The 25279-nt window shown below is 36.5% G+C and overlaps 1 protein-coding gene across 1 annotated transcript; it reads right to left on the bottom strand.

Moving 5' to 3' along the window:
• Positions 1–1209: 1209 nt before the first annotated feature.
• Positions 1210–24678, bottom strand: LOC140145013 (kinesin-like protein KIFC3). The gene is given in 17 exon segments (XM_072166807.1): positions 1210–1739; positions 5855–6033; positions 7587–7790; positions 8721–8850; positions 9332–9449; positions 12179–12309; positions 13328–13432; positions 14357–14653; positions 15228–15506; positions 16979–17158; positions 18545–18745; positions 19949–20086; positions 21566–21681; positions 21684–21806; positions 22636–22828; positions 24161–24255; positions 24603–24678. Coding segments are annotated over 17 exon segments (2667 nt in total). The 3' UTR covers positions 1210–1637.
• Between the last annotated feature and the right edge of the window lie 601 nt (positions 24679–25279).

Below are 25279 nucleotides of genomic sequence, written 5' to 3'. Positions count from 1 at the left end.
CTCCTCCACTGCTATCTCTCAGTAGCCTCATTCCACTTCAAACTATTAAACCGTATCTTTAATAGCTTAATAGGAATAACTATAGGACTTAGCTAAATCTGAACCATTACGTCATTATGTGACGCGGAAAATTTAGACAATTCACTCTATGTCACTATGTGTTGCGACCAACATATTGTATGGTATATGATGAGTTTAATTCACTATCATGATTCATAAATAGTAATAATAAATATATCTAATAGAGGTACCCATAATTATATGCAAATTTATGCACACTATGTAGCATAAGTAATTAATTCAAATTCATTATAGCTTCAGTGGAAGTGTACTGTATAATTCTTTAGTATCTATATTTGGCTATTCTAGTTGAAATCCATACATCCCCTATGGAAGACATGACCTTAATCTCCCACACAAGGAGTGTGAATTTCAAATGGGGCTACGTATACCTGAATGGGTGGCTCTATTTAATATCTACAGTCCCTACGTGGGAGATTATGGTCATGCATTGCACAGGGGGTGTATGGATTTCAACTGACATAGCCCATTTTCAAGGAATGTAATCGAATGAGTACTACAGTATATACATCAGCACAGTAATAAATTTTACAAAAGTTACGTTCACATGCCATGCATATCTCATTATTGAAAATATTCATTAGCAATATCTGTAATTAGAAACATCTTTAATATTTTGTTACCGAGATGTTATTAAGGTGGTACTACACCCCTTGATAAATTTGTGTATATTATAGGGGCAAGGAATCCAGTTACTACACTGGAATTTCAGTGACTGAACACAAGCGGTACGTTATTTATGATAAGAAAATAGGTACCGCTAGAATATACCTCATTTCTTAACATATATAATGAACCACTTGTCTTGAATCACTAATTTCATTGAAGTAATTGGATTCCTTGCCACTATAATATACATAACTTTTGCTACCAGTGTGTAGTTATTTTTTGAGAAAAATGCAAAATTAGTCACAAAATTTATCAAGGGGTGTAGTACCACCTTAAGCAATATAAATATTGAATATATCATATGCATTAATCATTCCTCCATTACCAAGCAGAATCATCAGTAATTTTAGAATCACTACGTTTCCACTGCTGGAAGCCAAATCATCACACCATTGATAGGTTATGACAATTTTTTTTCTACCCTACTTTGGTTATTCAAATCCACTCTAAAAAAACAACAAAATTACTTTCCCATGTTTCATAGAGAAAAAAAGCTTGACAATCCTAGCCTTTATAAGTACAAAAATATTGTTTCTTTTAATCATTTTATATTTTAGTTTTCAAATAGGCCCAAATCTTGCCCATATGCCACTTTCCACAGTCAGTTAGTACTGTTAAAAAATACACAAACCAAAGCTGCTGCAAACTACATTTTCATCATGATAATACCCTGTATATAGTAGTACACTTCGGCCATCTTGAAAATCACCATGGTGACATACCCTGCTTTAATAGCAACCAGCAGACATCTTAACTGATCTTCTTCCTAGTCTCTGCTACACATCATTCTTGGCACACTCCTTGCATACACCTTTCTTTGGGTGTACCTCTGTTCTGACTAGGAGATGAGTAAGAGACTATTGATTTACTGCCTCCTAATCTCTGTATCACAACTTTCTTGAATTTGGGGTGCTCCTTGCATACCCATTTCTCTTAGGGGTACTCTTATTCTGACTAGGTGATGAGTAAGAGGCTGATGATGGCGAATCCTATTGGAGAAGAATTAAGATGTTACCATAGTTACTTGTATATGAGCTCATTTTCATTGAAATGATCGAGATCCTGTTTATAAATACATACACCATAACTCGGCAATTAAGAATTGGACAAATGATGTCCAAGTATTTTGGCACAAGAATGACGAAACAAAGAAAACCATATCATTCTGTTTTCTAAATATTGATGACGTCAGGAGGTTATTAGGATTCTAGATTTAGAATCTTCAAAACTACATCTAGACACATTTTGTAAACATAAATACATTGTATACTCAGTCTAAATCTGAGACCATGGCCTCTGGTCTAAGTGTTCTTGCTTATTTTCAATAAATAACAAAATTATATTTAAGCAGATTCCAAAAATTTTATGACGTTTATCCTTGCGTCACATATGTCAATCAATGGCAGTAGAAGCATCCGAAAGAGTTGTAGAATGTAGAATTATCTTACAAAAAGTATTGCACTGAAAAATACTGGCCAATATTGACTTCAGGATTCTAAATTCAATGTAAAGCTTTATCAGATGAATGAAAATCTCAACAGAGTTGTATGATGTCAAAAAGATTCCGTAAAATTGATTTTTATCACAAAAGTGGTTAACGGCAGTGACAAATCAGTTGTATGTAGAGCTAAAAAACTCTCACAACCTACAAAATGACATAAGATCATGTATCATTGTCTCATAGATTGTAAACAGTACTCAATATAGTTTGGGTAATTGAGTATATTTATACTGCATGATGAAATGATGACACAATTATTGCTCTAGACCTGTCTAGATATCCCAACAAACCACAGATGACAAAGAACTTGTATCGTTGGCTCACGCACATGTAGCATAAAAAATACTCAAAATAGTTTGTGGTATTTGAGTAAATCCATACTGCATGATGCGACGATGACAAAAATCAATGCTGTTGATTTAGAATTCACTAGCAGACTACACAATGTAAGAACATAATGTCATGGTTCAGGGAGCATAAAAAATACTCAAAATAGTTTGTGGTATTTGAGTAAATCCATACTGCATGATGCAACGATGACAAAATCAATGCTGTTCATCTAGAATTCTCCTCAAACTAACATGATGACAGACTTAATGTCATTGGCTCACATCGAGCAATACTCAACATAATTTGTGTAAGCTGCGTATTTTCATACTGCATGACACGACGATGACAAAATCAATGCTGCAGATCTAGAACTCTCCTCACACTACATGATGTCTATAAGAACATAATTTCATCGGATCACAAAGCGTAAAGTTACATGATACTTGTCGTTGACCCAGTACTTTGCATATTTTGGTTCATACTGCCTCTGGTGGCGGTGGTGGAGGCATGGACTGCCCACACCCACACATAGGGTTCACTTGAAGCAGGGTCCTGACAACGGCTGGACCAATGCCGGTATTGCAGCTTTTGCTTTTCCTCTGCATTTAATGAATGAAAAGTTTGGACCATTTTAATAATTGGCAATAACTATACTTTGTCACATTCATTTAATGAGTGTTAAGTATGGACCATTTAAATAATTGGGCTATTCCAGTTAAAATCTATACACCCCCTATGGAAGACATGACCAACACCTCCCTCACAGGGGTGTAGATTTCAAATGGAGTCACCCATTCAGGTAACCCAATTTAAAATTCACTCTCCCTGTGTGGAAGATAAGGTTGTGTCTTCCATAGGGTGTATGGATTTCAACTGGAATAGCACATTGGCAATAACTATACTTTGTCCCATTGTGAGTCAAATGTGGTGTCAAAACTCAGATACTCAGAAATTTCAGAATTTGCAGTTGTATGTATTGTGCCTAGGAACAGTACATGTGAAATCTTCATCAATCGAGTGGTGGCTAAACACATCGCGTGCATGTGTGTTATTGAATTATTCATTGAATCAGTGACGCATAAACTGTGTGTATATCGCCATTTCGTCTTACGTCTTGATGTATAAACTGTTTGAATATCGCTACTGGTCTTTCTATGTGAACGCTCATTTCATTTTGCTGCTCCAACTGTATGGAACTCGCTTCCAAACAACCTTCGTAACATCCCCACACTTTCTCAAATTTAAACATCAGCTTAAAACCACATCTCTTTCATCAAGCTTTTCCAGATTCACAGAATTAATTGCTTCTTTGTTTGTTTGTCTTTTTCATGTGTTTGCACGCTCTGAGTTCCACGGAAGATTTTGCGGCTTAAAAGAACCATTCAATTTTACTATTATTATTATATGTCTTGTTTGTTCGTCCTAGCTGTGTGAAACTATGCCAATATTATTATTATTCATGATAATAATATGATTGGCGAGCTAATACACACATTGTAGGCACTCGAATGAAATAGCAATTTTCTTTCTTTTACCTCATTTGTTTAGCTCAAAATTAAAAGGGCTTTAAATGTCCTTGCCCCGATCAACAGCGTCAGCCCCTATATTCTTCATCACAACTGAGATTTTAGTATCAGAAGAAAGCTCATATTTTTCTCATTATCCAAGTGAAACTTCACGCCCGTGATATTGTTTTTTTGAACAGTTTTTATTTCTCATATCAAAACCGCGGGAGCAATACAACTCAAAATTTGGAAACATATTGTTTAAATTGTAGGCTTCAATCTAAGATAGAAAACAGAACATGAATAATTGGACCATGCCTATTTCATTAGGTTATGCAATTTCACACCTCCTTCATAGAAACCTTTCTTTATTGAAGGTAAAATAATTTTTTAGAGCTGTTCATTTCCTTGTAAATATTTTGATGGAAAAAATAACTTTGAATTGAAACTAAATTATGTTTTGACACCAGACTTAATTTACCCAATGAGACAAAGTTTATAATTATTGAATGAGATAATTATATAATGAGACAAAATTATAGCGACAATTATAAAAAGGTCTACAGTATATAACCAAATGTTGTGATGATATTAATATCAACATCAAATACACCCAGTGTCCATGCAGTCATGCAGTACGAGAGAGGAAAATTCTAGATCTAGCACCGATAGTCACCACAGTATATTATACGTATCAACAAGAACTGATCAAATTTTGGAACGACCTTTGACCCTTTGTAAAGAATATCATATTATAAAAATTTATATTCTTAGCAAGAGTCAATAAATATTTCCAAAATTGTTCAGTTTATCGACATATACCTCTAGATATCTCTAACAACAAAAAACAAAAATACAAAAGGTACAAAACAAAGTGATTTTTACATCTGAATTAGTGTTCACATTTAGGCCATATGACCCAAATATGGCTTGTGATACATTATTGGCCAAATTAGGTCATGTGATGTGAGTAGGAACAATGATCGGGATAACAATATTGGCTGAGAGGTATGGGCTATTCCAGTTGAAATCCATACACCCCCTATGGAAGACATGAGCTAAATCTCCCAAACAGAGGGTGTAGATTTCAAATGGTGTTACCCATTCAGGTAATCCTATTTGAAATTAACACTCCATGTATGTGTAAAAGATTAAGGTCACATCTTCCATACTGGGTGTGTAGATTTCAACTGGAATAGCTCATTTTAGGTACAATAGCCCAATTCCTGAGCAAAACTTAGAAAAAGTTGACAAAATCTGAGAGTATGGTCCATGTAATGTAACAAACATGACATAAGTACATTAGCAGACCTGCCAACCTTCCGAAGTCAGAAAGAGGGATATTGAAACCAAAACCTTGTACATGTACACAAATCAGGTACAAATTCAATGACTTGAGGTGTGCAATACTTTCTGAATTCAGAGGTTTTGCAGGTCTGAATTTATCACAATAGACTAAAGAGAATGCTATAGCAAAATTTTAAAGTGAAATTTGCATCATTTTCTGCTGTTCTAACATAAAAATTTGCCATCACTGAAATTTTCAGAAAGCAGGACTGTCCCTCCTTTTCACTTTTTGTAAACCCCAAATGAGGGACAATCCCTCAAAATGAGGGACAGTTGGCAGGTCTGCATTAGTACAATTCACATCAAAGAGAGAGAATGAGTTTTAGAAAGACACCAAAATAATGGTGGATCACGCAAACAAGGCTTTTTGAAATGCTCATTCTCCCTTCTAAAGTCTATGATTTGTTCTCATAATACGTACCTCATACTGTGCTAGCCTCTCTTTAAGTGCAGCAACCTCGGCCGTTTCTGTCTTCTTTGACGCGGCACCTAATTCAACCGCCCTCACACGTTGCGCAAAGCTTAAGCTGCACTGGGATTCACCAACGTTCTTTGCTACTGGTGATACTTGTACCATCATTAAAGTCTTACTGTCACCACCTGCAGGGGGTAAATTGAATGAAACATTGAAAAAATGGTGAGGTGAGGGGAGTTAAGGTTTTTCCGTCATCACCCGATTCAACTTGACTATTGCGCCTGTTTTCAACGCTTGCGTACTCCGCGTCGTGCTCGGCGTTGCGTTGCAGACATCGCAGAGAACGATGCGTGTTGTGTGTGTTTATGCTATTTTTAAGGTCTTACTGTCACCACCTGCAGGGGAGTAAATTGAAAGAAACATTGAAAAAATGGCGAGTTAAAATATTGGTCAAAGTTGATCTTTTGGGTTAGAATTTTCATCATTTCAAACTTACGTTAGCGGGAGGGAGGAAGGGCCTCCTATAAATGAAAGTGCTTTAATGTCAAACTTTTAATTTGTTCCCTTACTGATTTATTTATTAATCAATATATTTTATAGTCTGTTCCTTCACTCAGTTTCACGTAAACCAGCTTATCTAGACTCACTCCATCAGTTGTCTACACTGCATATATATACTTGTGTTATGCTTTGTAGTAACGACTGAATAACTTACAGTTCAGTGTGTCGGACTTATGAAATATCCTCACACGACTTTGGTTGTGCGTCATTGCGCGACTGACTAGCGCACCTCTGTACCGCGCCATTGTGACAATATCACATGAAGTTCTAAAAATAACCAACTCGGACAAAAGGTCAATTTGGACACAACTGCGCATGCTCTATGCCACAAGAATCCTGTTGCAAAGTCTGTCTTTTTTTTTCCACATAGTTTTCTCAGTCATCAACCCAGATGGTGGACGAATGACGGCAGCGGTCTACAGCCCATCACCATCGACTCACTATGACCACCGTTCATTTTCTATTGCTGCTGCTGAACTTTACAACAGCTTACCATATGAAGAACTATCAGACTGTTAATCATTTTAAAACATTACTTAAAACACATTTATTTTCTATTGCTTACTAATGTACTAATGTTGTTGTTGTTAAATTTTTTGCTTCTTTTGTCCAAATTTTTGTTCTTTGTAAAAGCGAATAAAAAGGGACTCTGGTGTAAAGCGTTATAACCATGGTTTGTGTTGTTGTTACTACTAAACAGAAATCTCAACTTGGAATTCCAGTATGGTATATGGTTCTGCTTGGCCCATAGAGCATGAATGACATCATCTAGACTGACATGAGTACAAACAAGCCTAGTACTTACCTAGTGATTCTTGCAGTAGATATGTCAACTTGGAATTCCTGTATGGTATATGATTCTGCTTGGCCCATAGAGCATGAATGACATCATCTAGACTGACATGAGTACAAACAAGCCTAGTACTTACCAAGTGATTCTTGCAGTAGATATGTCAACTTAGAATTCCTGTATGGTATATGATTCTGCTTGGCCCATAGAGCATGAATGACATCATCTAGACTGACATGAGTACAAACAAGCCTAGTACTTACCAAGTGATTCTTGCAGTAGATATGTCAACTTGGAATTCCTGTATGGTATATGATTCTGATTGGCCCATAGAGCATGAATGACATCATCTAGACTGACATGAGTACAAACAAGCCTAGTACTTACCAAGTGATTCTTGCAGTAGATATGTCAACTTGGAATTCCTGTATGGTATATGGTTCTGCTTGGCTCGTAGGGCGTGGATGACATCACCTAGGCAGGACAGTGATTTGTTGATACTCTGTGCCTCCTTCAGCCTTGTATTGTCCATATTTGTACCAGATTTTCCAACCCTTTCAGAACCTGCCAAGTCTACCAAGTTCAGTTTGCCTGAGGAGAAAAACAAATGAAAATGGCCTATTCCAGTTGAAAGGATAGAGGGCTCTCACGGTTTAATTACCTAAATCTAAATACACCATGTGAGAGTGGACTTGTTTTCCTTCCAAGCCAATACCAAAGTTGCCACTGGTGGGAACTGAACCCGGGGACCTCATGCACCAAATGCAAGTCCATGTGATAACACTATCCCCTAATCCCAACCTTATCCCTACTCCTAAAGGATTGGAGGAAGTTATCTTAACCCATTTAACTGAACAATTGTCCTTTTTTTAGTCTCCTGGTTATGATGGTAATTACAAGATGTAGGCTGTTAGGGTACTGAACCTACATAGAGCTGCATCCATGAATTATACTCAATGAGTTGAACTCCTGGACACTACTGATCATCTAACAGCATTTCTGATTGGTTGATAACTTGAAATACTCATTTCAATTGCCAATTATGACTAGGCTAGCTTTAAACTATTTCACCCCTTGATTGGTTCAAAAATGGACACAATATTCATTTTGGCCAATCGGCAGGTAGTTCTCATGGGGTAATATGGTCTCCCTTGGGTCAGTGATTTTCTGTCAAGTGTGATGGCTTAGGTGTAGCCACAGTCCTTGTGCATTGTATGCTATGAATTCTCGCATATTCATGAGGGCCGATTGTTTGATTTTGCTGTGTCTAACAATCACACCAGCCTTGCATGCCTTCGTGTGTACATAATAAAGCATTGTGTGCCTTCACAATTACGTGATATACCATAAAAATATGCAGTAAGTACGTAGCAGTTTTGCCTGTCGCATTTCATGGAACAATCGGCCCTCATTATCGGGTGATGTTGAGACTTTGACTGCTTGTACGCTGTCTGTTATCTTTTTCGTCCATGGGTGTAGCACTCTATACATCAACTTTGTTTGTTTGCTTGTTTATCTTACCATTTGTCCTTTTCTTAGACTGTCTATTGGTGCCTATTATCTTGACACATAACAGTGCATGTGACCTTGAGCTGTGTTCATTCATATCAGTACAGGCTGTAGCACGGTTTGATTTACCCATCTTGAAAACCTGAAACAAATCACAGACATGCCAATTGTGGTCATTCACTTATTATTATTGTTACAGTATTGTCTGGGGATACCCAGCTACTTCTGTAAGAAATTTGTAAGGCCCCCAATGCCATCTTGGTGACATTAAGACAGATTGGAGGGGAGCATGACCTAGCGGTGTTTGCACACAATATTGAGACAAATAAAGCTGATGCACAAGAGGAATGGTATGGGTTCTATAAAGGAGATCCCAAAGTTTGATATAAGGAATGTCATTTCCACCCATGTGCATTATTTTTCTTGGAGGGGAATTAACGAATGAAAAAACTGAGGGTTGAACCAATAGCAGATGGTTATTATAATATGGATGAATGTAGAAGATATCAGTAAAATTGGGAGGAAAATTGATTTATTGATATTTATCGATATTGAGTGGCCAATATATAGAGCACGATGTTGACGGTCCTGAGTGCGCCAAGTGTTAATCACTCATTACTTACCTCATTTACATCGTCCACTGAGGTGACAATGATTTCATTAAGACCAGGTACATGGTACCCACCCTCAGGGTTCATCTTGACATCTAGTTTATATGACGGGTCATCGCTAAGAAGATCCCTGAATAACAAAACAGAAACATGTTATTCTAAAAAATTCACCACATGCCTGATGCATTTATTGGGCTATTCCAGTTGTAATCCATACACCCCTATGGAAGATATGATCTTAAACTTACACACAGGGAGTGTGAATGTCAAATGGGATTACCTCATGAATGGGGGTGACTCGATTTGATATCTGCATCTCCTGAGTGGGATATTATTATTAAGGTCATGTCTTCCACAGGGGATGTGTTGTTTTTAACTGGAATGGCCCAATATTCCACAGGGGGTGTGTTGTTTTAACTGGAATGGCCCAATATTCCACAGGGGGTGTGTTGTTTTTAACTGGAATGGCCCAATATGGGGGCGGGGCACTTGACTTTTATAATTGTATATGGGTGTGCATTGCTTTGTGTCAAAACTGGGAGTTTTGGGAACTGAAGAAGATGTTAAGGCCAGAGTAATGGAAGACACATTCGTTCACGCCCGAATTTGAGATTTCTTGATATTTATCAACACTAAGATGTATTCTTTCACTTGAAACTGATAAAATACAACTTGCTAATATTTACTCGTATTTTTGCTTGATTTGTTTCACTCTTTTCAACTCTAAAAAGTCACATGGCTCAAGACAGCTTAGTAAATTGGCGGAAATAATGAGTCAGAAATGCGCTGAATGCAAAATATTTTGATTACTGCTAGCGATTCGCTTAGCGTGACGCTGGCGCAACTCTGGCGTATGTCTAACGCAGTCTAGGCGCATTCGGTTTGTTGTTCACGCCAGCAAATGTGGTGTAAACAAAACAAAAATTTGCAGTCAAAATGCCACTTAGATTTTTTAATTATTTTGAATTTTGGCGCACTGAAAGCAGACATTATAGATTTATTGGTGCAAAAAGATGCATATTTAGACCATGCATCAGATACAGCTTTTACAAGCGTGAAAGTCTTACCGTTTTAAAATATAAGGACGTTTCGTGCATAATTTTGACATTTTTTTACTAAAACAACGATTTCTCAGAGTTCACTTTTGACAATATTGCACGATTTTTGTGACAAGATAACTCGAAAAATATGCAAGGAAAAGGTAAACTTTTTGCACTATCGTTTAGAGTACATCAAAGCCTACGGAAGGTTTTCTCATTTTTTCAAAATATTTGTTTTAAACAAAAATATACACCATTCTGTGCAATTTTTAGCTTAATAGAGTGACAAAATTGCTTTTTTCACATGTTTTTTTCAATATTTTGAAAAAAGAGACGAATATCAAAAAAATTTAAAAAAACCTTCCCTAAGTTCATGTCTCTTCTTTATGAAAAGCTAACTGAATTTGTTTTACTCGAACGGATTTTTTTCTAAGTTGTCACAAAAAAACTGGGGTAAAAAAGTGATTTTTTGTGATTTTTTCAAAAACTCGAGATTTTTGAACAAATCTGACGTCACCATGGGATTTCTTGACTCATTTCCTTTCCAAAAATGTATAGTTTTATATACTTTTGACATACAATTCAAAAATAATGATGCTCGAAAAGGTCCACGTTCTCTCCCATTACACTGCCCTTAAACAGGGTTCTTAGGAACTGATTGGGTCTTGGAAATTTGCTCAAATTGGAGCTGAATCAATTTTCCAAGGTTTTTAAACCATTACAGACATGTTTTGGTTTTAGTCAAAACAATTTAATAATATTTAAATAACAGGTTATACAAGGGCAATCAAACATTTATAAAATGCTTTATATGAACAAATACTACTACAACACATTTTTTAAAAATTTGTCAAAATGTTATTGCAAAATAATTGGGGGCAAATATTTTTGCGGGCAATATAACCAATCAGAATCGTTTTTTTGTAACTCAAAATGTTCACAGATAATTTCTACACAGGATCAATAAACCTGTCCCTGATAAGATTCCAAGCATATGAGACACGATTTAACATTGGTAAACCCTGCAGAATTACGCTATTCCAGTTGAATAACGCATCCGAGAATTGACAAAAATCAATGCAAGAAACACACTTTTCAAATATCCGCTACCATTGGTTCATTGTTTAATCAATATTTATACCGTTTATGCCAAAAAAAAAATTTTTGCTTGTCCATGGATCACTTACAGAAGTTTGGTCGGTCGGTCCGTTAGGAAAAGTTTTTTTTTTCAAGTACAGAAAGTATAATGTGAAGTACTTATTTGTACATGTATGTAAAACAATCACTAACCACAGAATTTCCACCAAAGACAAATTCAAAACTAAACCCAATTTTATTTGCATGATATATCTGGCAGATTGAAAATACTGCATTTTTAAGTTCAACAATGTTTTACTTGCGTAGACGCTGAGGATGATAATACAAACTATCAGAAGCCTTAGCCAGTACAACTAGACAGGGGGAACATGCAGGAAATGGTCTTTTACAACATTTCTTGTATATCTTCAGTTTTTAGACGAAAAGTTCATGACTTTTGGAGCGAAATTGTACAAAAAGTCTTACGGTCGTAACTGCCGAGACGGTCGGTCGGACGAGGACAAGCAACCAACTTTTTTTTTCAGGGATGAAAGTCCACGTTTGACAAAAATCCTGATAACAGTAAGAAAATGACCAGGATGGCCCTAAAATGGGCTGAAAATAAAAGAAATTGCGTAATTCTGGACTACAAAAATGCCTGAATTCAGGCAAAAGCCTGAAAACTTTCATCCCTGTTTTTTTTTTTTGGGTGGGGGCTTATGAACAATGGTCATGTCCTTACCTGATCTGCTCATTGTATATCTCCATGACAGCAACTGTAATAACAAAACTCCACTCTGCTGATCTGTGTCTCGTCTCCTCAAACAGCAGCTGCAGGGCTCTCTGATTGATGCCTGGGTTCTTTACTGAACCCTAACACATGTAAACAAACAAACAAACAAACAATTATCAGCTGTAGGGTCAAGATATTATAAATATCAGAGGCAAATAAAATAGTTTGCATCTAACGTCACCCATCAATCAAATCAAAGTTTGTTTACGATTTGTACATTTTTGACCAAAAAATCACATTTTGAGTTTGACTAAAAATCACATTTTATTGACCAAGAATCACATTTTTGATCAAAAATCAATTTTTAATCAAACAAATTTTTCCTGTACAAATGAATGCCGACCCAAATTTTGGAAATTTCAGGAACAAATCTTTTTTTTTGTATTTTCTCAAATTGCAAATTATTTACAGTTTTGGTGATTTTTTGGGTCATTTTCAAAAAAAAACAAAAAAAAAAGGCGACCGACCGACCCTACTTGAAAGGTCCGTCCACCCGTAGAACAAGATTTCTTTTTTTCGTCGCCTAATATAGGATACTTTCTTTCCTGAAGGCACCATGTCAACTATGTCCAGAAAGGTTGCTTTTTGCCTTGTAAAAGTATCAACATTGTTCACCATTTTCTGGGATTCCTTTTCTCCCAAGAAGGCACCAGACGAATACCTCCACTTTTATGCGTTTACTTATAATTACCAATCACAGGCCTTGGAGATTTTGATTGATGGGATCATCAGACATAAACTAGTTTCTCTATTTCTGACATTTTATCATAGCTCATTTAATAAGGTGTTAGACCCTGATGTGTAAGGGTGTGAATTTGAGTCTTGCTCGTTTGCTGTCATGAAAACCATTAAATTAACTTAATTTCTCCTGAACAAAAACCTTACTGGTATCAAGCACCATTATATTAGTATGGCACCTGTTCAGTGTCTTCCTGTTTTAGTGATTGCTCCCGTTTACTCAGCTAGCGAGGGCCTAGTGCGGAGCTCGCTCATTTTAATAAATGGCAAAACTTGATTTAATATTCAATTCCGAATACAACATGTTTATTCATGAAGATTTTTAACACACAATTTGCACAACATTCAGCTGAAACTCACCTCCATGGTAAATGTCTTTCCTGACCCTGTTTGCCCATAGGCAAATATACATACGTTGTAACCATCAACACTGGAGATGATAATAGGCTCCACTTCTTTGAAAACCTAAACCAGTGAGATAAAGAGAAGAATCAGATTAAATATAGACCATATGCAATACTGTTATTCATAACCTCCACGTATCACACCATACGTGCATGTGCATCACAATCAAATTGCTTGCTAGATGACATACATGGTAAAGGAGTCGAACTTGCATTTTGTACAGGACAGAGTGCTCATCTCTCTTTCGTTTGCGATTAGGCCAGACTCCACCGTGAAATGTTGCTGTGGGGGATCACCATACCTCCTCCACAGCGAGGTTGCCACCTTCCCAGCATTTAAGAATGCCAGTACCCATTTAAACAGCTGGGTGGAGAGGAGTAAACAAGATAAAGTGCTTTACTCAAGGGCACAACACGATGGCGTCGCTGGGCTTGAACCCGCAACCTTCCAATTATGAGTAAGAGCCCGTTTCGCTAGGCCACCATGCTCCCCGTGGTTCACACATGAACAGAGGTTATTGATTAGAGGTTAATAAGTGCGCATCGGTTATTTCGAGAGCATTGTAAAAAATCTAAACATTTTGCCTTTGAAACCAATGAATATTCAGAGGGGCGCAGCCCCACGGGATATTTCGAGGTCCAAAACAAAATGTTTAGATTTTCCACGATGCCTGACATATAACTAAGGCAAAGTTATTAACCTCATTCATTCCTTGGTTCCAAAGGCAAAGTCTGTTTTGCAGTTATTAACCTCAAGATGGATGCCATCTAATACTTTGGATTTGATTTCATTTGTTCGGTTTTGACAACAGTGGATGACCCAAGAAAATTTCTTATGAAGCTTATTTCTGCTGGGCTCCATTTGAACACTGCATGGGACAGGTTGGGAAATGTCAGGGGTTAACACCCTACTCTTCATGAAACTGACTGTAAGCTACATACAGTGGCGCTTCAACTGGAATAACCCAATGAACCTGCAACTTACTTGTTCCTGTGTTGAGTCAGCAGTAAATACCCTATCTGCCTCGTACATCGTAGTGCGCCCCTTGTTATTGTTAACAAATAATATCCCATCATCCGCAGTGTCGAATGATATAACACTTTTTGCCAAGATGCCTGTCCCGTCCTCCTTAATGATAGGTCTCACTCTACAGAATACCCGTATGTTGCCTTTGAGGTCAATGAGTTCATTGTGGTATTTCTTGCGTAGTGTCATCTCTCTGTGATATCGTTCTGTTAATTCTCTGTTATGTTCTGTCACGCCTGCTAAGGCTTCACCGATCTATAAAACAAAAAATCAGAAATGCTGCTCAGTTCCACTCCAAAAACCTGAAATCGGAGTCTTGGCTAGCCACCCCTCCACCTGTGTCAATTTGGGTGGACAGTTTGCTCCTGGGACAGGCAAAATGAATGCCCGAGACATATGCTTAATTAAAAAAATAATGCTTGAATAAAACAAGGAAACAAGACCAGACTAATAACAGGCATAAGACTGTACTTTCCTAAAAAATGAAAAAATAAGTAAAAATGCATGTGAAATTGGGCAAAAAGTACCAAAAAACAGGCTGAAATTAAATGAAGTTGGGGAAATTTTGACTAAAAAAAAAAAGTTGGAACATGTGCAAACGTTTAAAATATGCCAAAAATCAGCTTTCAATTAAACAGTTATAGTTTGATCACATCACAAATGGTTTCCAAATACACCCAAATGGTTCCCAAATACACCCAATGGTTCCCAAATATGTCCACGTGGTGGCTCTCAAATACACCCAAATAGCTCTCAAATACACCCAAATGGCTCCCAAATACACCCAAATGGCTTGCAAATACACCCAAATATAACATAGAACCCTTACCTCATCTTTGGTTTGTTGTATTGCATTCTTAAGTAAAGTTGGGAATTGTGCACATAAACTTCTCAGTTGTTTGTACTCATTGCCAATATGGAGTATGCCAGGTTTAAGGGTTGAAAACTTGGACCTGATATTATGATAGCGTGTTTTCAGCTCCTGTGTCTCCTGCTCTGCTGCCTGTCTTGTCTCTTCTATAGACTCCAGCTTTGACTGTTCCAGCTCCATGACTTTATCGTCCATCTCTGTCTTCATGATGTCCATTATATGCTCCTGGTCGGTCATCTAGACCAAGAAAACAAATTAAATGTTTTCTTTTTAGGTTCGCAATTATCTAGACAATATCACATATTTAGAGAAAAATGCTCAAAATGCTCAAAAAAAGCTGAAAACAGCGTAAAATTGGGGTAAAATGGCTCAAATTGGGTTGAAAATAAAATAAAACATGTTACTTTGATCAACATGAAAGCTGAAATCCGCTAAAAAGAGGACAAGTTTCAGGTCTGTATTTATATCTGCCAACACTGGGATTTCAAAAATTATATGAACAATGTGCCACACCTCTGACTGAGGGTAACCGTGATGAAGCATCACGGAACTGAACATCCACACATGGTATTGGGTATTTCAAAGATACAGGGAAGACTAAATGTGACCATCCACCACAAACCTAGTGTAAATTCAGCAGTGCTAAGTTATTCAGAGATATTGACTGATAAAGCTTACATAAATGAATAGAATACAAAACAGGCGACTTTAATTATGACAAATCTAAGAAACTCAAAATTGCAACTTTACACTGGATGATAGCAAATGGGTCTAAAATCATCAAAATCGATGAAGAAATGTTGAAGAATCTGCTGCACATGGCAAATTAACAAGGAGCCAACCCATCAGTGCTATACCAATAGCTGCTGTTAAGCCCTAAAATAAATTGTTTGATTGGCGTAACATAAAAAACAATTAGGGTCGTTTTGGTCGGCAATTTGTTTTAAATTATTTTTGTACACACATTTTAAGCTGTAAATTGCGTAAATTGAAACATTTTTTAATTTTCTTTTTAAATATCATTTTTTTTACTTTTTTTTGCAAAAATATAAGGAAAAAGTCTAGGGTCGGTCCTATTTTTAGGGTCGGTCGGGTTACGCCAGTCAACAATTTTTTTTAGGCCTAATGCCTTGCATAGTAGTTCAGACTTAAATAAAGCTAAAAAAATTGTTATGTCTCAAAGCCCACTTGCACATTCGTTTTTCTTAGCGCGCAATGGCAAATTCATTTTTTATTTTCCTTCTTTTGTTTTTTTAGTTTTTTTTGCCGTAAATTCATGAAATTCTGTGACAAATTTGGAAGAAAAGTTACTGTTTAGGTATAAACAATTGATATTTGAACTGTAACATCAAAATTTAGATATAAACAAATCTTTAAAAACAAATCTTAAAAAAAAACCTCATTCCGCATTCGTTTTTGAAAAACATAAAATTTTTTTAATAATTTCAGCCTAACACTTGAAATATAAAATGTTTGATAGCTTTTAAAGGTGAGCATGCTTCAATTAAGCTTCCAAGTTACTCACCTTCTTTTGCATTTCCTTCATTTCTATCATCTTGATTTTGGATTTCTCCTCATGATCTGCGCAGAGTTTCTTGAGAGTTGCCAGTTACTTACCTTCTTTTGCATTTCCTTCATCTCGATCATCTTGATTTTGGATTTCTCCTCATGATCTGCGCAGAGTTTCTTGAGAGTTGCCAGTTACTTACCTTCTTTTGTATTTCCTTCATCTCTATCATCTTAATTTTGGATTTCTCCTCATGATCTGCGCAGAGTTTCTTGAGAGTTGCCAGTTGTGTTTTCAGCTTGATATTAGTGCCTTGAGCTGCTGCTAAATTCTTCAATGTTTCCTTGGATTCCACCGAGACCGTTTTGGTCACTTCAACCACCTGAAAACATGAAATAGTTTGTAGACTTCATCTGTTAGATTGGGCTATTCCATTTAAAATCCACAATCCCCCTGTGGAAGATTACAGAAATATCTTCCACAGGGGGAGTATGAATTTATAATGGAATAAACACATTAGGCAGCACCATTTGAGTATCATACACCAGCTGAGAGAGATTCAACATGAATCTTCCACAGAGGGAAGGTGAATTTCAAATGGAGCTGAAAATGTGTTAATTCCATTTGAAATTCATACTCCCCCTGTGGAAGATATTTACAAAATCTTCCACAGGGGAAGAGTGAATTTTAAATGGAATAGCCCATTATGAGAGTGCACAATGATTTTTGCTAGTTGACAATCTCTGCTGTTAATCAAGGTGGGTCGGAGGGGAGCATAACCTTGTGGTATTTGCTCTTAAATATTGAGACAAGTAAAGCTGACACACAAGAGGAATGGTATGGGTTCTATAAAGGATATCCCAAGGCTTGATGTAAGGGGTGTCATTTCTTCCATGTGTGCATGATTTCAAGTTCTCTCTGGGGAAAATGCCCAAAACCTTTGTTTTGATATATTATTGGCCTCAACTCAACAACTGCAAGAGCTAAGGATTTACATGTGATTATTGGCTTCTATGACTCATTTCTTATAAGATCAATGTATTGATATTAAAAAATACACTGCAGTTTTTAGTTAAATAGCCAAAACTGGACAAACCTAACTCAAACAACTGCGGTAAATTCTAGATGATTAAATTTTATATCATTAAAATCATTCTTTGTTCATATGTGACCCGATCCAGTCCACTCAGACTGTTATTTGTTTTTTCAAAATTGAGTTATGGCAGCTTTATATAAAGTAAAAAAAATCCCTTTCTATCAATCCAAACCTCATGTTTATATAACTGATTTGGTTGCAAAGTTACAACATTTTTACAAGTTCATAGGCTAACTATGACTTACATGTACTACAATCCCAATCTATTTTTCTGGCTATATCTCGGTTTATTAGTATTTGCCAACATTAGCCAGAGTGGACTAAATCGGGTCACACCACAGAATTAGAGAAGGAGAACCGGGATTCCCTATACAGCCACATACAATCGCGGCATCAGCTATGCGGAGAAAATTGGGGGTATTCGGGTCCTTTCCGACGGTGCGCGGAGACAAACGAAAACAATTATGCGTTTCAGCTTAAGCGTCTTGGTACTCACGTGCAGGTTGCATCAAGTGCGACTCTCAAATGCGCCCTTCATTCCTGTCACGCTTGCATGACAACGAATGCATTCTGAGGGAAACCGAATACACCCAATTTTTGCTCCATGCCTGAATCAAGATGGCGGCTGTGTCCCGATTCTCAGTCTTTAATTCTGTGGGTCACATAATATACCTGTGGATTGTCCTTGAGCTGTGAAAATGCTTCTTCAATCTCCTTCAACCTAGCTGCCTGTTCTGATATCTCTCCTTCAAGTTGAGCCTGAGATGTCTTGTGATTGGTCTCGGATTCTGACAGGATCTTGGACTTTGTGGCAAGGTCTGCCTCCATCTCCAGGATGCGGTCCTTCAAGTTGGTGTTTTCCGATTGTATTTTCTGTAATTTATGAAATCATCTTTATTAATCAAAAGAAGAAAGACATACAAACCCCCAAAACAACTGAGATCTATACCGATCTCAGGCAAGGGAAAACCTGGGAGAGGGGCACTTCAATATGAAATGGATATAGGTGTAGGGCTGACACTTTCACAAGGGGCATTCGGTGAGAGCAATTTAACATAAAAAAATGGGGTCATTAGGTGAGAGCATGATTTTTGGCATTCGGTGAGAGCAAAATGCAAAAAATATGGGGTCATTGGGTGAGAACATGACCTTTCTTTAAAAAATGGAACCTTTGGGTGAGAGCCAAAATAGTGCCATAGAAACCTCGAACATTGAATTTCTAGTTCTAAATGGCTTCAAATTGCTTTGTTTTCAAAATAAGTAACAAAATCAGTGATAAATGAAAGTTGCTGTTCAAATTAAAAAATAAGGGGCAGATCAAATGGGAAAAATAAGGGGTCTTCGGATGACAGCATATGTTTGTTTAAAACAAATATGGGGTCTTTGGGTGACAACGACACTGAAAAGGGGGTCTTAACAGCCCCTACGTACACGTCACCTCCAAAGTGGGAGTGCCCCCCGGCAGGAAAACACAATTACAAACAGCCAAAACAATGAGGAAATACATCATGTTGGGAAGAAAACAGTTAAATGACTCTTTGAACATTCTATTTTGGCTCATGTATAGGATGACATGACAATAGATTTGGATACGTGATCTTTCAGTTTCTTGAACTTTAGGCATGTTTAGTTGTTTTGACAAACAGGTCAGCCTAACTTTGTTGTCAGTATCAATCAAACCTATGTTTGTTGTGTTAACCTCAAAGTTCCATGCTTTCCTTTCTAAAACAAATCCAACACTTCAGCCTAAAATACAACATGGACTCAACACCTACAGGGTTCCCGCATAAATTCAAGGACTTTTCAAGGTCCAAAAGCATGATTTTCAAGGATTTACCACAATACAAAAAGCTGCGTATTAACAAAAGTGACAGCTCCTTTCCACTCCCCAAATTTTGTCAAAATTATACTTTCTGTAAATTTCTAATTTTCAAGGACTTTCAAGGACTTTGTGCAAATTTCCAGGACTTTCAAGGCCTTGAAAAGGTGTTTTCAAATTTAAGGACTTTCAAGGACCATAGGAACCCTGTTCCACCAAACCCCAACCAGACAGACACCCAGACAAATAGACTATACCTTGAGTTTGTCTCTGTCCTCCTTGGCCACCTTTTCATCATGAGCTTGTGCCTTTCTGAGTTGCTCTTCTTGTAATCTACTGATTTGTGATTTCAGGTTTTCAATCTCTTTCTCGTTGTCTGTGCTACCTGCCAAGATCTGTCAAAAAGGAATAAAGTAAACAATTGTTGGTAATATCCATAAAAAATTGACAAAAATAAACTATTTTGTGATTTTCTCCATAATTGTTGTTTTTACCCCAAATCTGTATTTATATTAAGATTCCTTTTTATAAAACATTCTACCTATTATAAAATTTACAAGCGACTAATTTCAACTTACTTTACAGTTTATAGAGTATTGGTCTGAAAGGTATTGAAAAACTAAACATTCAAACAGAAATTCCATCATGAGCTTGTTTCACCATATGTACACCTTTGATTGACGAAGTTGGTAAAGTACAGTCATTATCGGGCAATATCCACTCAACTATTACTAGAATGTTTACACATAAAATCCACTTGAAATTTGACGTGAACAGATAGCATAGTATGCATTTGGGTAATCATATTTTGACTTCTTCAATTGTGAAATTTGGAATAAAAATAAAGCCAATTTACCACACTAAAATCAATAAAATTACCGGAACAAGGGGATAATTTCCACAGATGTTCTGTAATATACCACATAAAATGTAATTTTTGGTTCTCATCGGAGGATTTTGGTGTTTTTGGTTTTTTTCCCTGGATGTAAAATTAGTATTGTTAGTTGTTGGCCTTTTCCAACAGTGCTCAAAGGAAAAGGAGGAGGCCTTTTTTTTTAATGCGGAATAAACCCCGTAGCTATGGTAACTAGAGTATCACAAAAAGACTTGTTCTCTAATAATCTTATACTTATCGGTATGAAGTATTCCTACAGCATTCCAAAGTAACAAAAATCTTTAAAAAAATTGACTTAATCCCATAAATTGAGGCAGGAAGGGAAGATAACCAAAAAATTAACTTTATATGGCCAAAAGCCTGCAATTTCATAGCAACATGTGGAGACAGGAAGTTACCATCTGTTACAGAATGAAATGGGGGACACACTATATCCAACAATATAGTTCTTATATGGAAACTCTGTACCACAAACTTGATCTTTGAAAATAAAATTTTCAAAATGAACCTTTGACAGATTAATTAATAATATAAATATATGACCTTCATAATCAGTAAGAACTCACTTCTCCAATTTTCTAATCATCTCTTGAGCTTCTTTCAGTTTTTACTTCAGCTCATTAATATTTAATGAGTTGATGACCTCTGACATGCAGATTAATCAAACATAATAGTCCAAAACAGAAATGTTTTGTAGACTCCTAAAGTCCTAATGTTGATTAAGATACTTGAGATGCGGAAAAAAGCATCTCAGGATCGATGTAAGAAGTATCTTAATCAACATCGGAAAGCGGTAAGATTGTCCGTGTGTCACGGAGTCTTTGACCTCTGACCTTCAGTACTCACTTCTCCATTTTGTAGTTTTCTAATCATCTTTTGAGTTTCTGCCCATCTTCCTTCAGCTCGTTAATATTTTACTGAATTAATGACCTCTGCCATGCAAACACATATTATTTGACCTTTAACCTTCAGTACTCACTTCACCACTTTGCAATTTTCTAATCATCTTGTGAGCTTCTTCTAATTCTTCCTTCAGCTCATTGACTTCTTCCATCGCGTCCTCCGTGTTCTGCTCGCCTTCCCCCCTCGTCGCTCTCCTTCTGCAGTCATCTGTTTTTCTTGTAGTCCTGCCATTTCTGCTTGGAGTCTGTCTAAAGATGCCGTCAGTTTCTGAATGTTGGAGGAGAGACTTGGGGATTGTTTGCTGGGACTAACTGGACCTACAAGGGATGTGAGAAAGAACAGTGTGTGTTATTCAATGTAATGTCATATGACTTGTAAAATATTAAAAGTGTGTAGCAGTACATTTTTTGGTCTTCCATACTCTGCGACCATCTCTCAATTGTTAAGAACTCCAAAAAAGTGCCCAATATTGGATATTCGGGCATTTTACTCGAATTTAAAACATAAACCAAATCACACAATTGGGTAAAAAGGCACTTGATAATATTCCGGTCCTTACTAGGAAGTTAATAACTGATCAATAAATGGTCAGAAAACCCATTGTTGTTTCAATTTGGAGCTTTAGAGACTTAAAATATTAAAATCCAATTTTAGGCAAGTAGCGGTATGGTTTTCTGAGTTTGGGAGACATTTGGATGTATTTGGGAGACATTTAGATGTATTTGGGAGACATTTGGATGTATTTGGGAGACATTTGGATGTCTTTGGGAGACATTTGGGTGTATTTGGAAGACATTTGGGTGTATTTGGGAGACATTTGAATGTATTGGAAGACATTTGGGTGTGTTTGGGAGACAAAAGACAAACCAACATTTTAATTCTCCTAATTCACAGATCCTAGTCTCCTGCTCTTCTATGATATCTTTGGGTGTATTTGGGAGACATTTGGGTGTATTTGTTAGACATTTGGATGTATTTGTTAGACATTTGGGTGTATTTGAGAGATATTTGAATGTATTGGAAGACATTTGGGTGTGTTTGGGAGACATATGGGTGTATTTGGGAGATATTTGGGTGTAATTACTAGATATGTGGGTGTATTTGGGAGACATTTGGGTGTATTTGGGAGACAAAAGACAAACCAACCTTTTAATTCTCCTTCTAATTCAAATATCCTAGTCTCCTGTTCTTCTATAATATCTTGTAAGTTGCGTATTAGCTGTCGTTTTTCTTCGAGATGCGACTCATGCGTCTTGCGCATAATCTTGATCTGCTGTGCTTTACTCCTCTGCTCTTTTCACAGCGAGATCGGTATTTCTTGAGCATTTTCACGGTAGGTCTGCAAATAAGAAATTCAATTATTAAAATCATATTGAATCCTGATGAATGTATTCCAAAAAATCTATTCTATTTTTTTTCTTTACAGTGGTACAAAATATAAATACACATAATATATGTGACCAGCTGCAACAAAACCGGGAACAAGTCGCCAGATATGTTTTTGAATTATAGCCCTTTAAAGATGACATTCCCATAAAAAAAACGAAATTTTGGGATTCTTAATTTCATGGTATTTGACTGTGGGACTAAGTAGACTTTCAAATCCTTGAAAGTACTTATTAAAAAGAGGTTTATTTAATCAATAAATTACAGTTGGACTATGATAATCCCTATTCATTCCTGTGTAAGGCACGAAACTAATTGGCCCATTACTCAGAATAGCAATTTGGCAAAAATATCAAGGTATCAAAAATTTACAAAATTATCCATATCTTGAAAAGTATTGATGCTATTTATATAATTTTGGTATCATTTTAAAGCTTATTATCTAGTGCTTTAAATTGTTATTCAAATCATGAAATGCCCAAAATGTGACTTGTTCCTGGTTTTGTTAGAACAATGTTTAAACAATTTAAAATGTGACACATGGACTACATTATGCACTGCGTCTAAAATATTTCTTTGAAAATAAGTGATTTTGTTAAAAATCTCTGAAAATAACTTCTTGTAAATGTTTCCAAGCAAAATCTACTTATTATGCAGAGCATGTAAAGACAGGGCATGTTCAGAGCATTATTCACTTAGAATGCAAGACGGTAAATGCATAAACAGATCAGAACTGTACTTAAGATCTAATTAACACACAAAATGTCCTCTGGGTCTCTTGACGTACAGACAATGACGCCAATGATGCTTGTTGTTTACCATAAATTTATCGTCGCCAGACATGTTTTTAAGTTATACGCCTTTAAAGATGGGTTTCCCAAAAAAAAAAAATCAAATTTTGGAATTCTTTCATTTCATGGATGCTATTTGACTCTGGTACTAAGTAAACTTTCAAATCCTTGAAAGTATTTATAAAAAAGAGGTTTATTTAATCAATAAAAAACAGTTGAGCTGTGATAATCCCTATGCAATCCTGTGTAAGGTAGGGAACTCATTGGCCCATTACTCAGAATAGCAATTTGGCAAAAATATAAAGGTATCATTAACAAAATTATCCATATCTTGAAAAGTATTGACGCTATTTATAAAATTTTGTTATGATTTTAAAGCTTATTGTCTCTAGTGCTTACATTTTTACTCAAATCATGAGATATCAAAAATGTGACTTATTCCTGGTTTTATCAGAGCAGGTCACATATGGCTTCTGCCATGCATAAACACTCACCTTAACCTTGAGCAGAAGGTCCTCTCTCTGTCGATCTTTCTCTTCAAGTTCTTTCTGCAAGACTTCAAGATCTGCACTAGAAGTGGTACTGTAGTCTGAAAAGAAAATACACAAATTAATTATGTTTGATTAATCAATATATTGCGCTAGCCTGCCTCTAAGCCAAATGTAACATTTACAATGTTGATTGTGAAAGTTATGTGAAAAAGCATCCCAATTGAATATATATTTACAAAAAAACTCAGAAGTTTACACCATCAAACATATACCCCAACAAAGACTGCTATAAATTCTCACTTTATCCGCAGACCATACCCAAATGGAACTCACTTCCATCTACCACCAAAACAGCTCCTGATGTGGCCCCTTTCAAGAACTTAATCAGCAGTTACAAGGAAATTGAAAAGAAAATTTACGTAATCAAGCGATGCATGATCTGTACGTTGGTAGCCACACCAGGCATTTTGTGCAGTAGCAGACAAGACAAGTATCAACATTTGACTATTATTCTGACACATTGTTGTATATCTAATGCTGACATTTCAAAGTGTTTGTGTGTGTTGTCAGTGGCAGCATCATGGGTGGCATGTGGTGAAATGCCCACCCCAGTCAGAACTCTTGCCCCCCCCAGTAAAAACCTAAAATTATGACAATTTTCACTTTTTGCAGCAATTTTGCGCAAAATTGGTTGATTTACCACCACCCCCAAATAACCGTAACTTTGCCCATCCCCCATGCCAAAAATATTCCTGGTGCCGCCACTGTGTATATAAAACATGTGTCTAAGCATAGATAGCGAAGGTATGGTTTAAGCATGAGCAATAGGAAAACCTGTATTGTCCGTTAATTTTTCTCCAATTTGTAGAACATATACTAATAATTATAATATCTGATTAATTATGGTGTCAAATGTGTGCGACAATACGTATGCATGACGTTGAAACAATCATGATTAAAAAAAACACCAATGATTTTAAATACAGTCATCGCCAATGACTCAGTAAATCGTATTTCTTTGATTTATATCGTGAAGCTGATCTTTCACCCCTGTCGTTAATTACTCTACATAGCGCCCTCTGTTGTTGATTAATCGCCAAACTCCAGCCTCGGAGTTTTGAG

The sequence above is a fragment of the Amphiura filiformis genome, chromosome 2 (assembly GCF_039555335.1).
Source record: "Amphiura filiformis chromosome 2, Afil_fr2py, whole genome shotgun sequence".
Classification (NCBI taxonomy): Eukaryota; Metazoa; Echinodermata; class Ophiuroidea; order Amphilepidida; family Amphiuridae; genus Amphiura; species Amphiura filiformis.
This window is presented reverse-complemented; position numbering and strand designations above follow the sequence as displayed.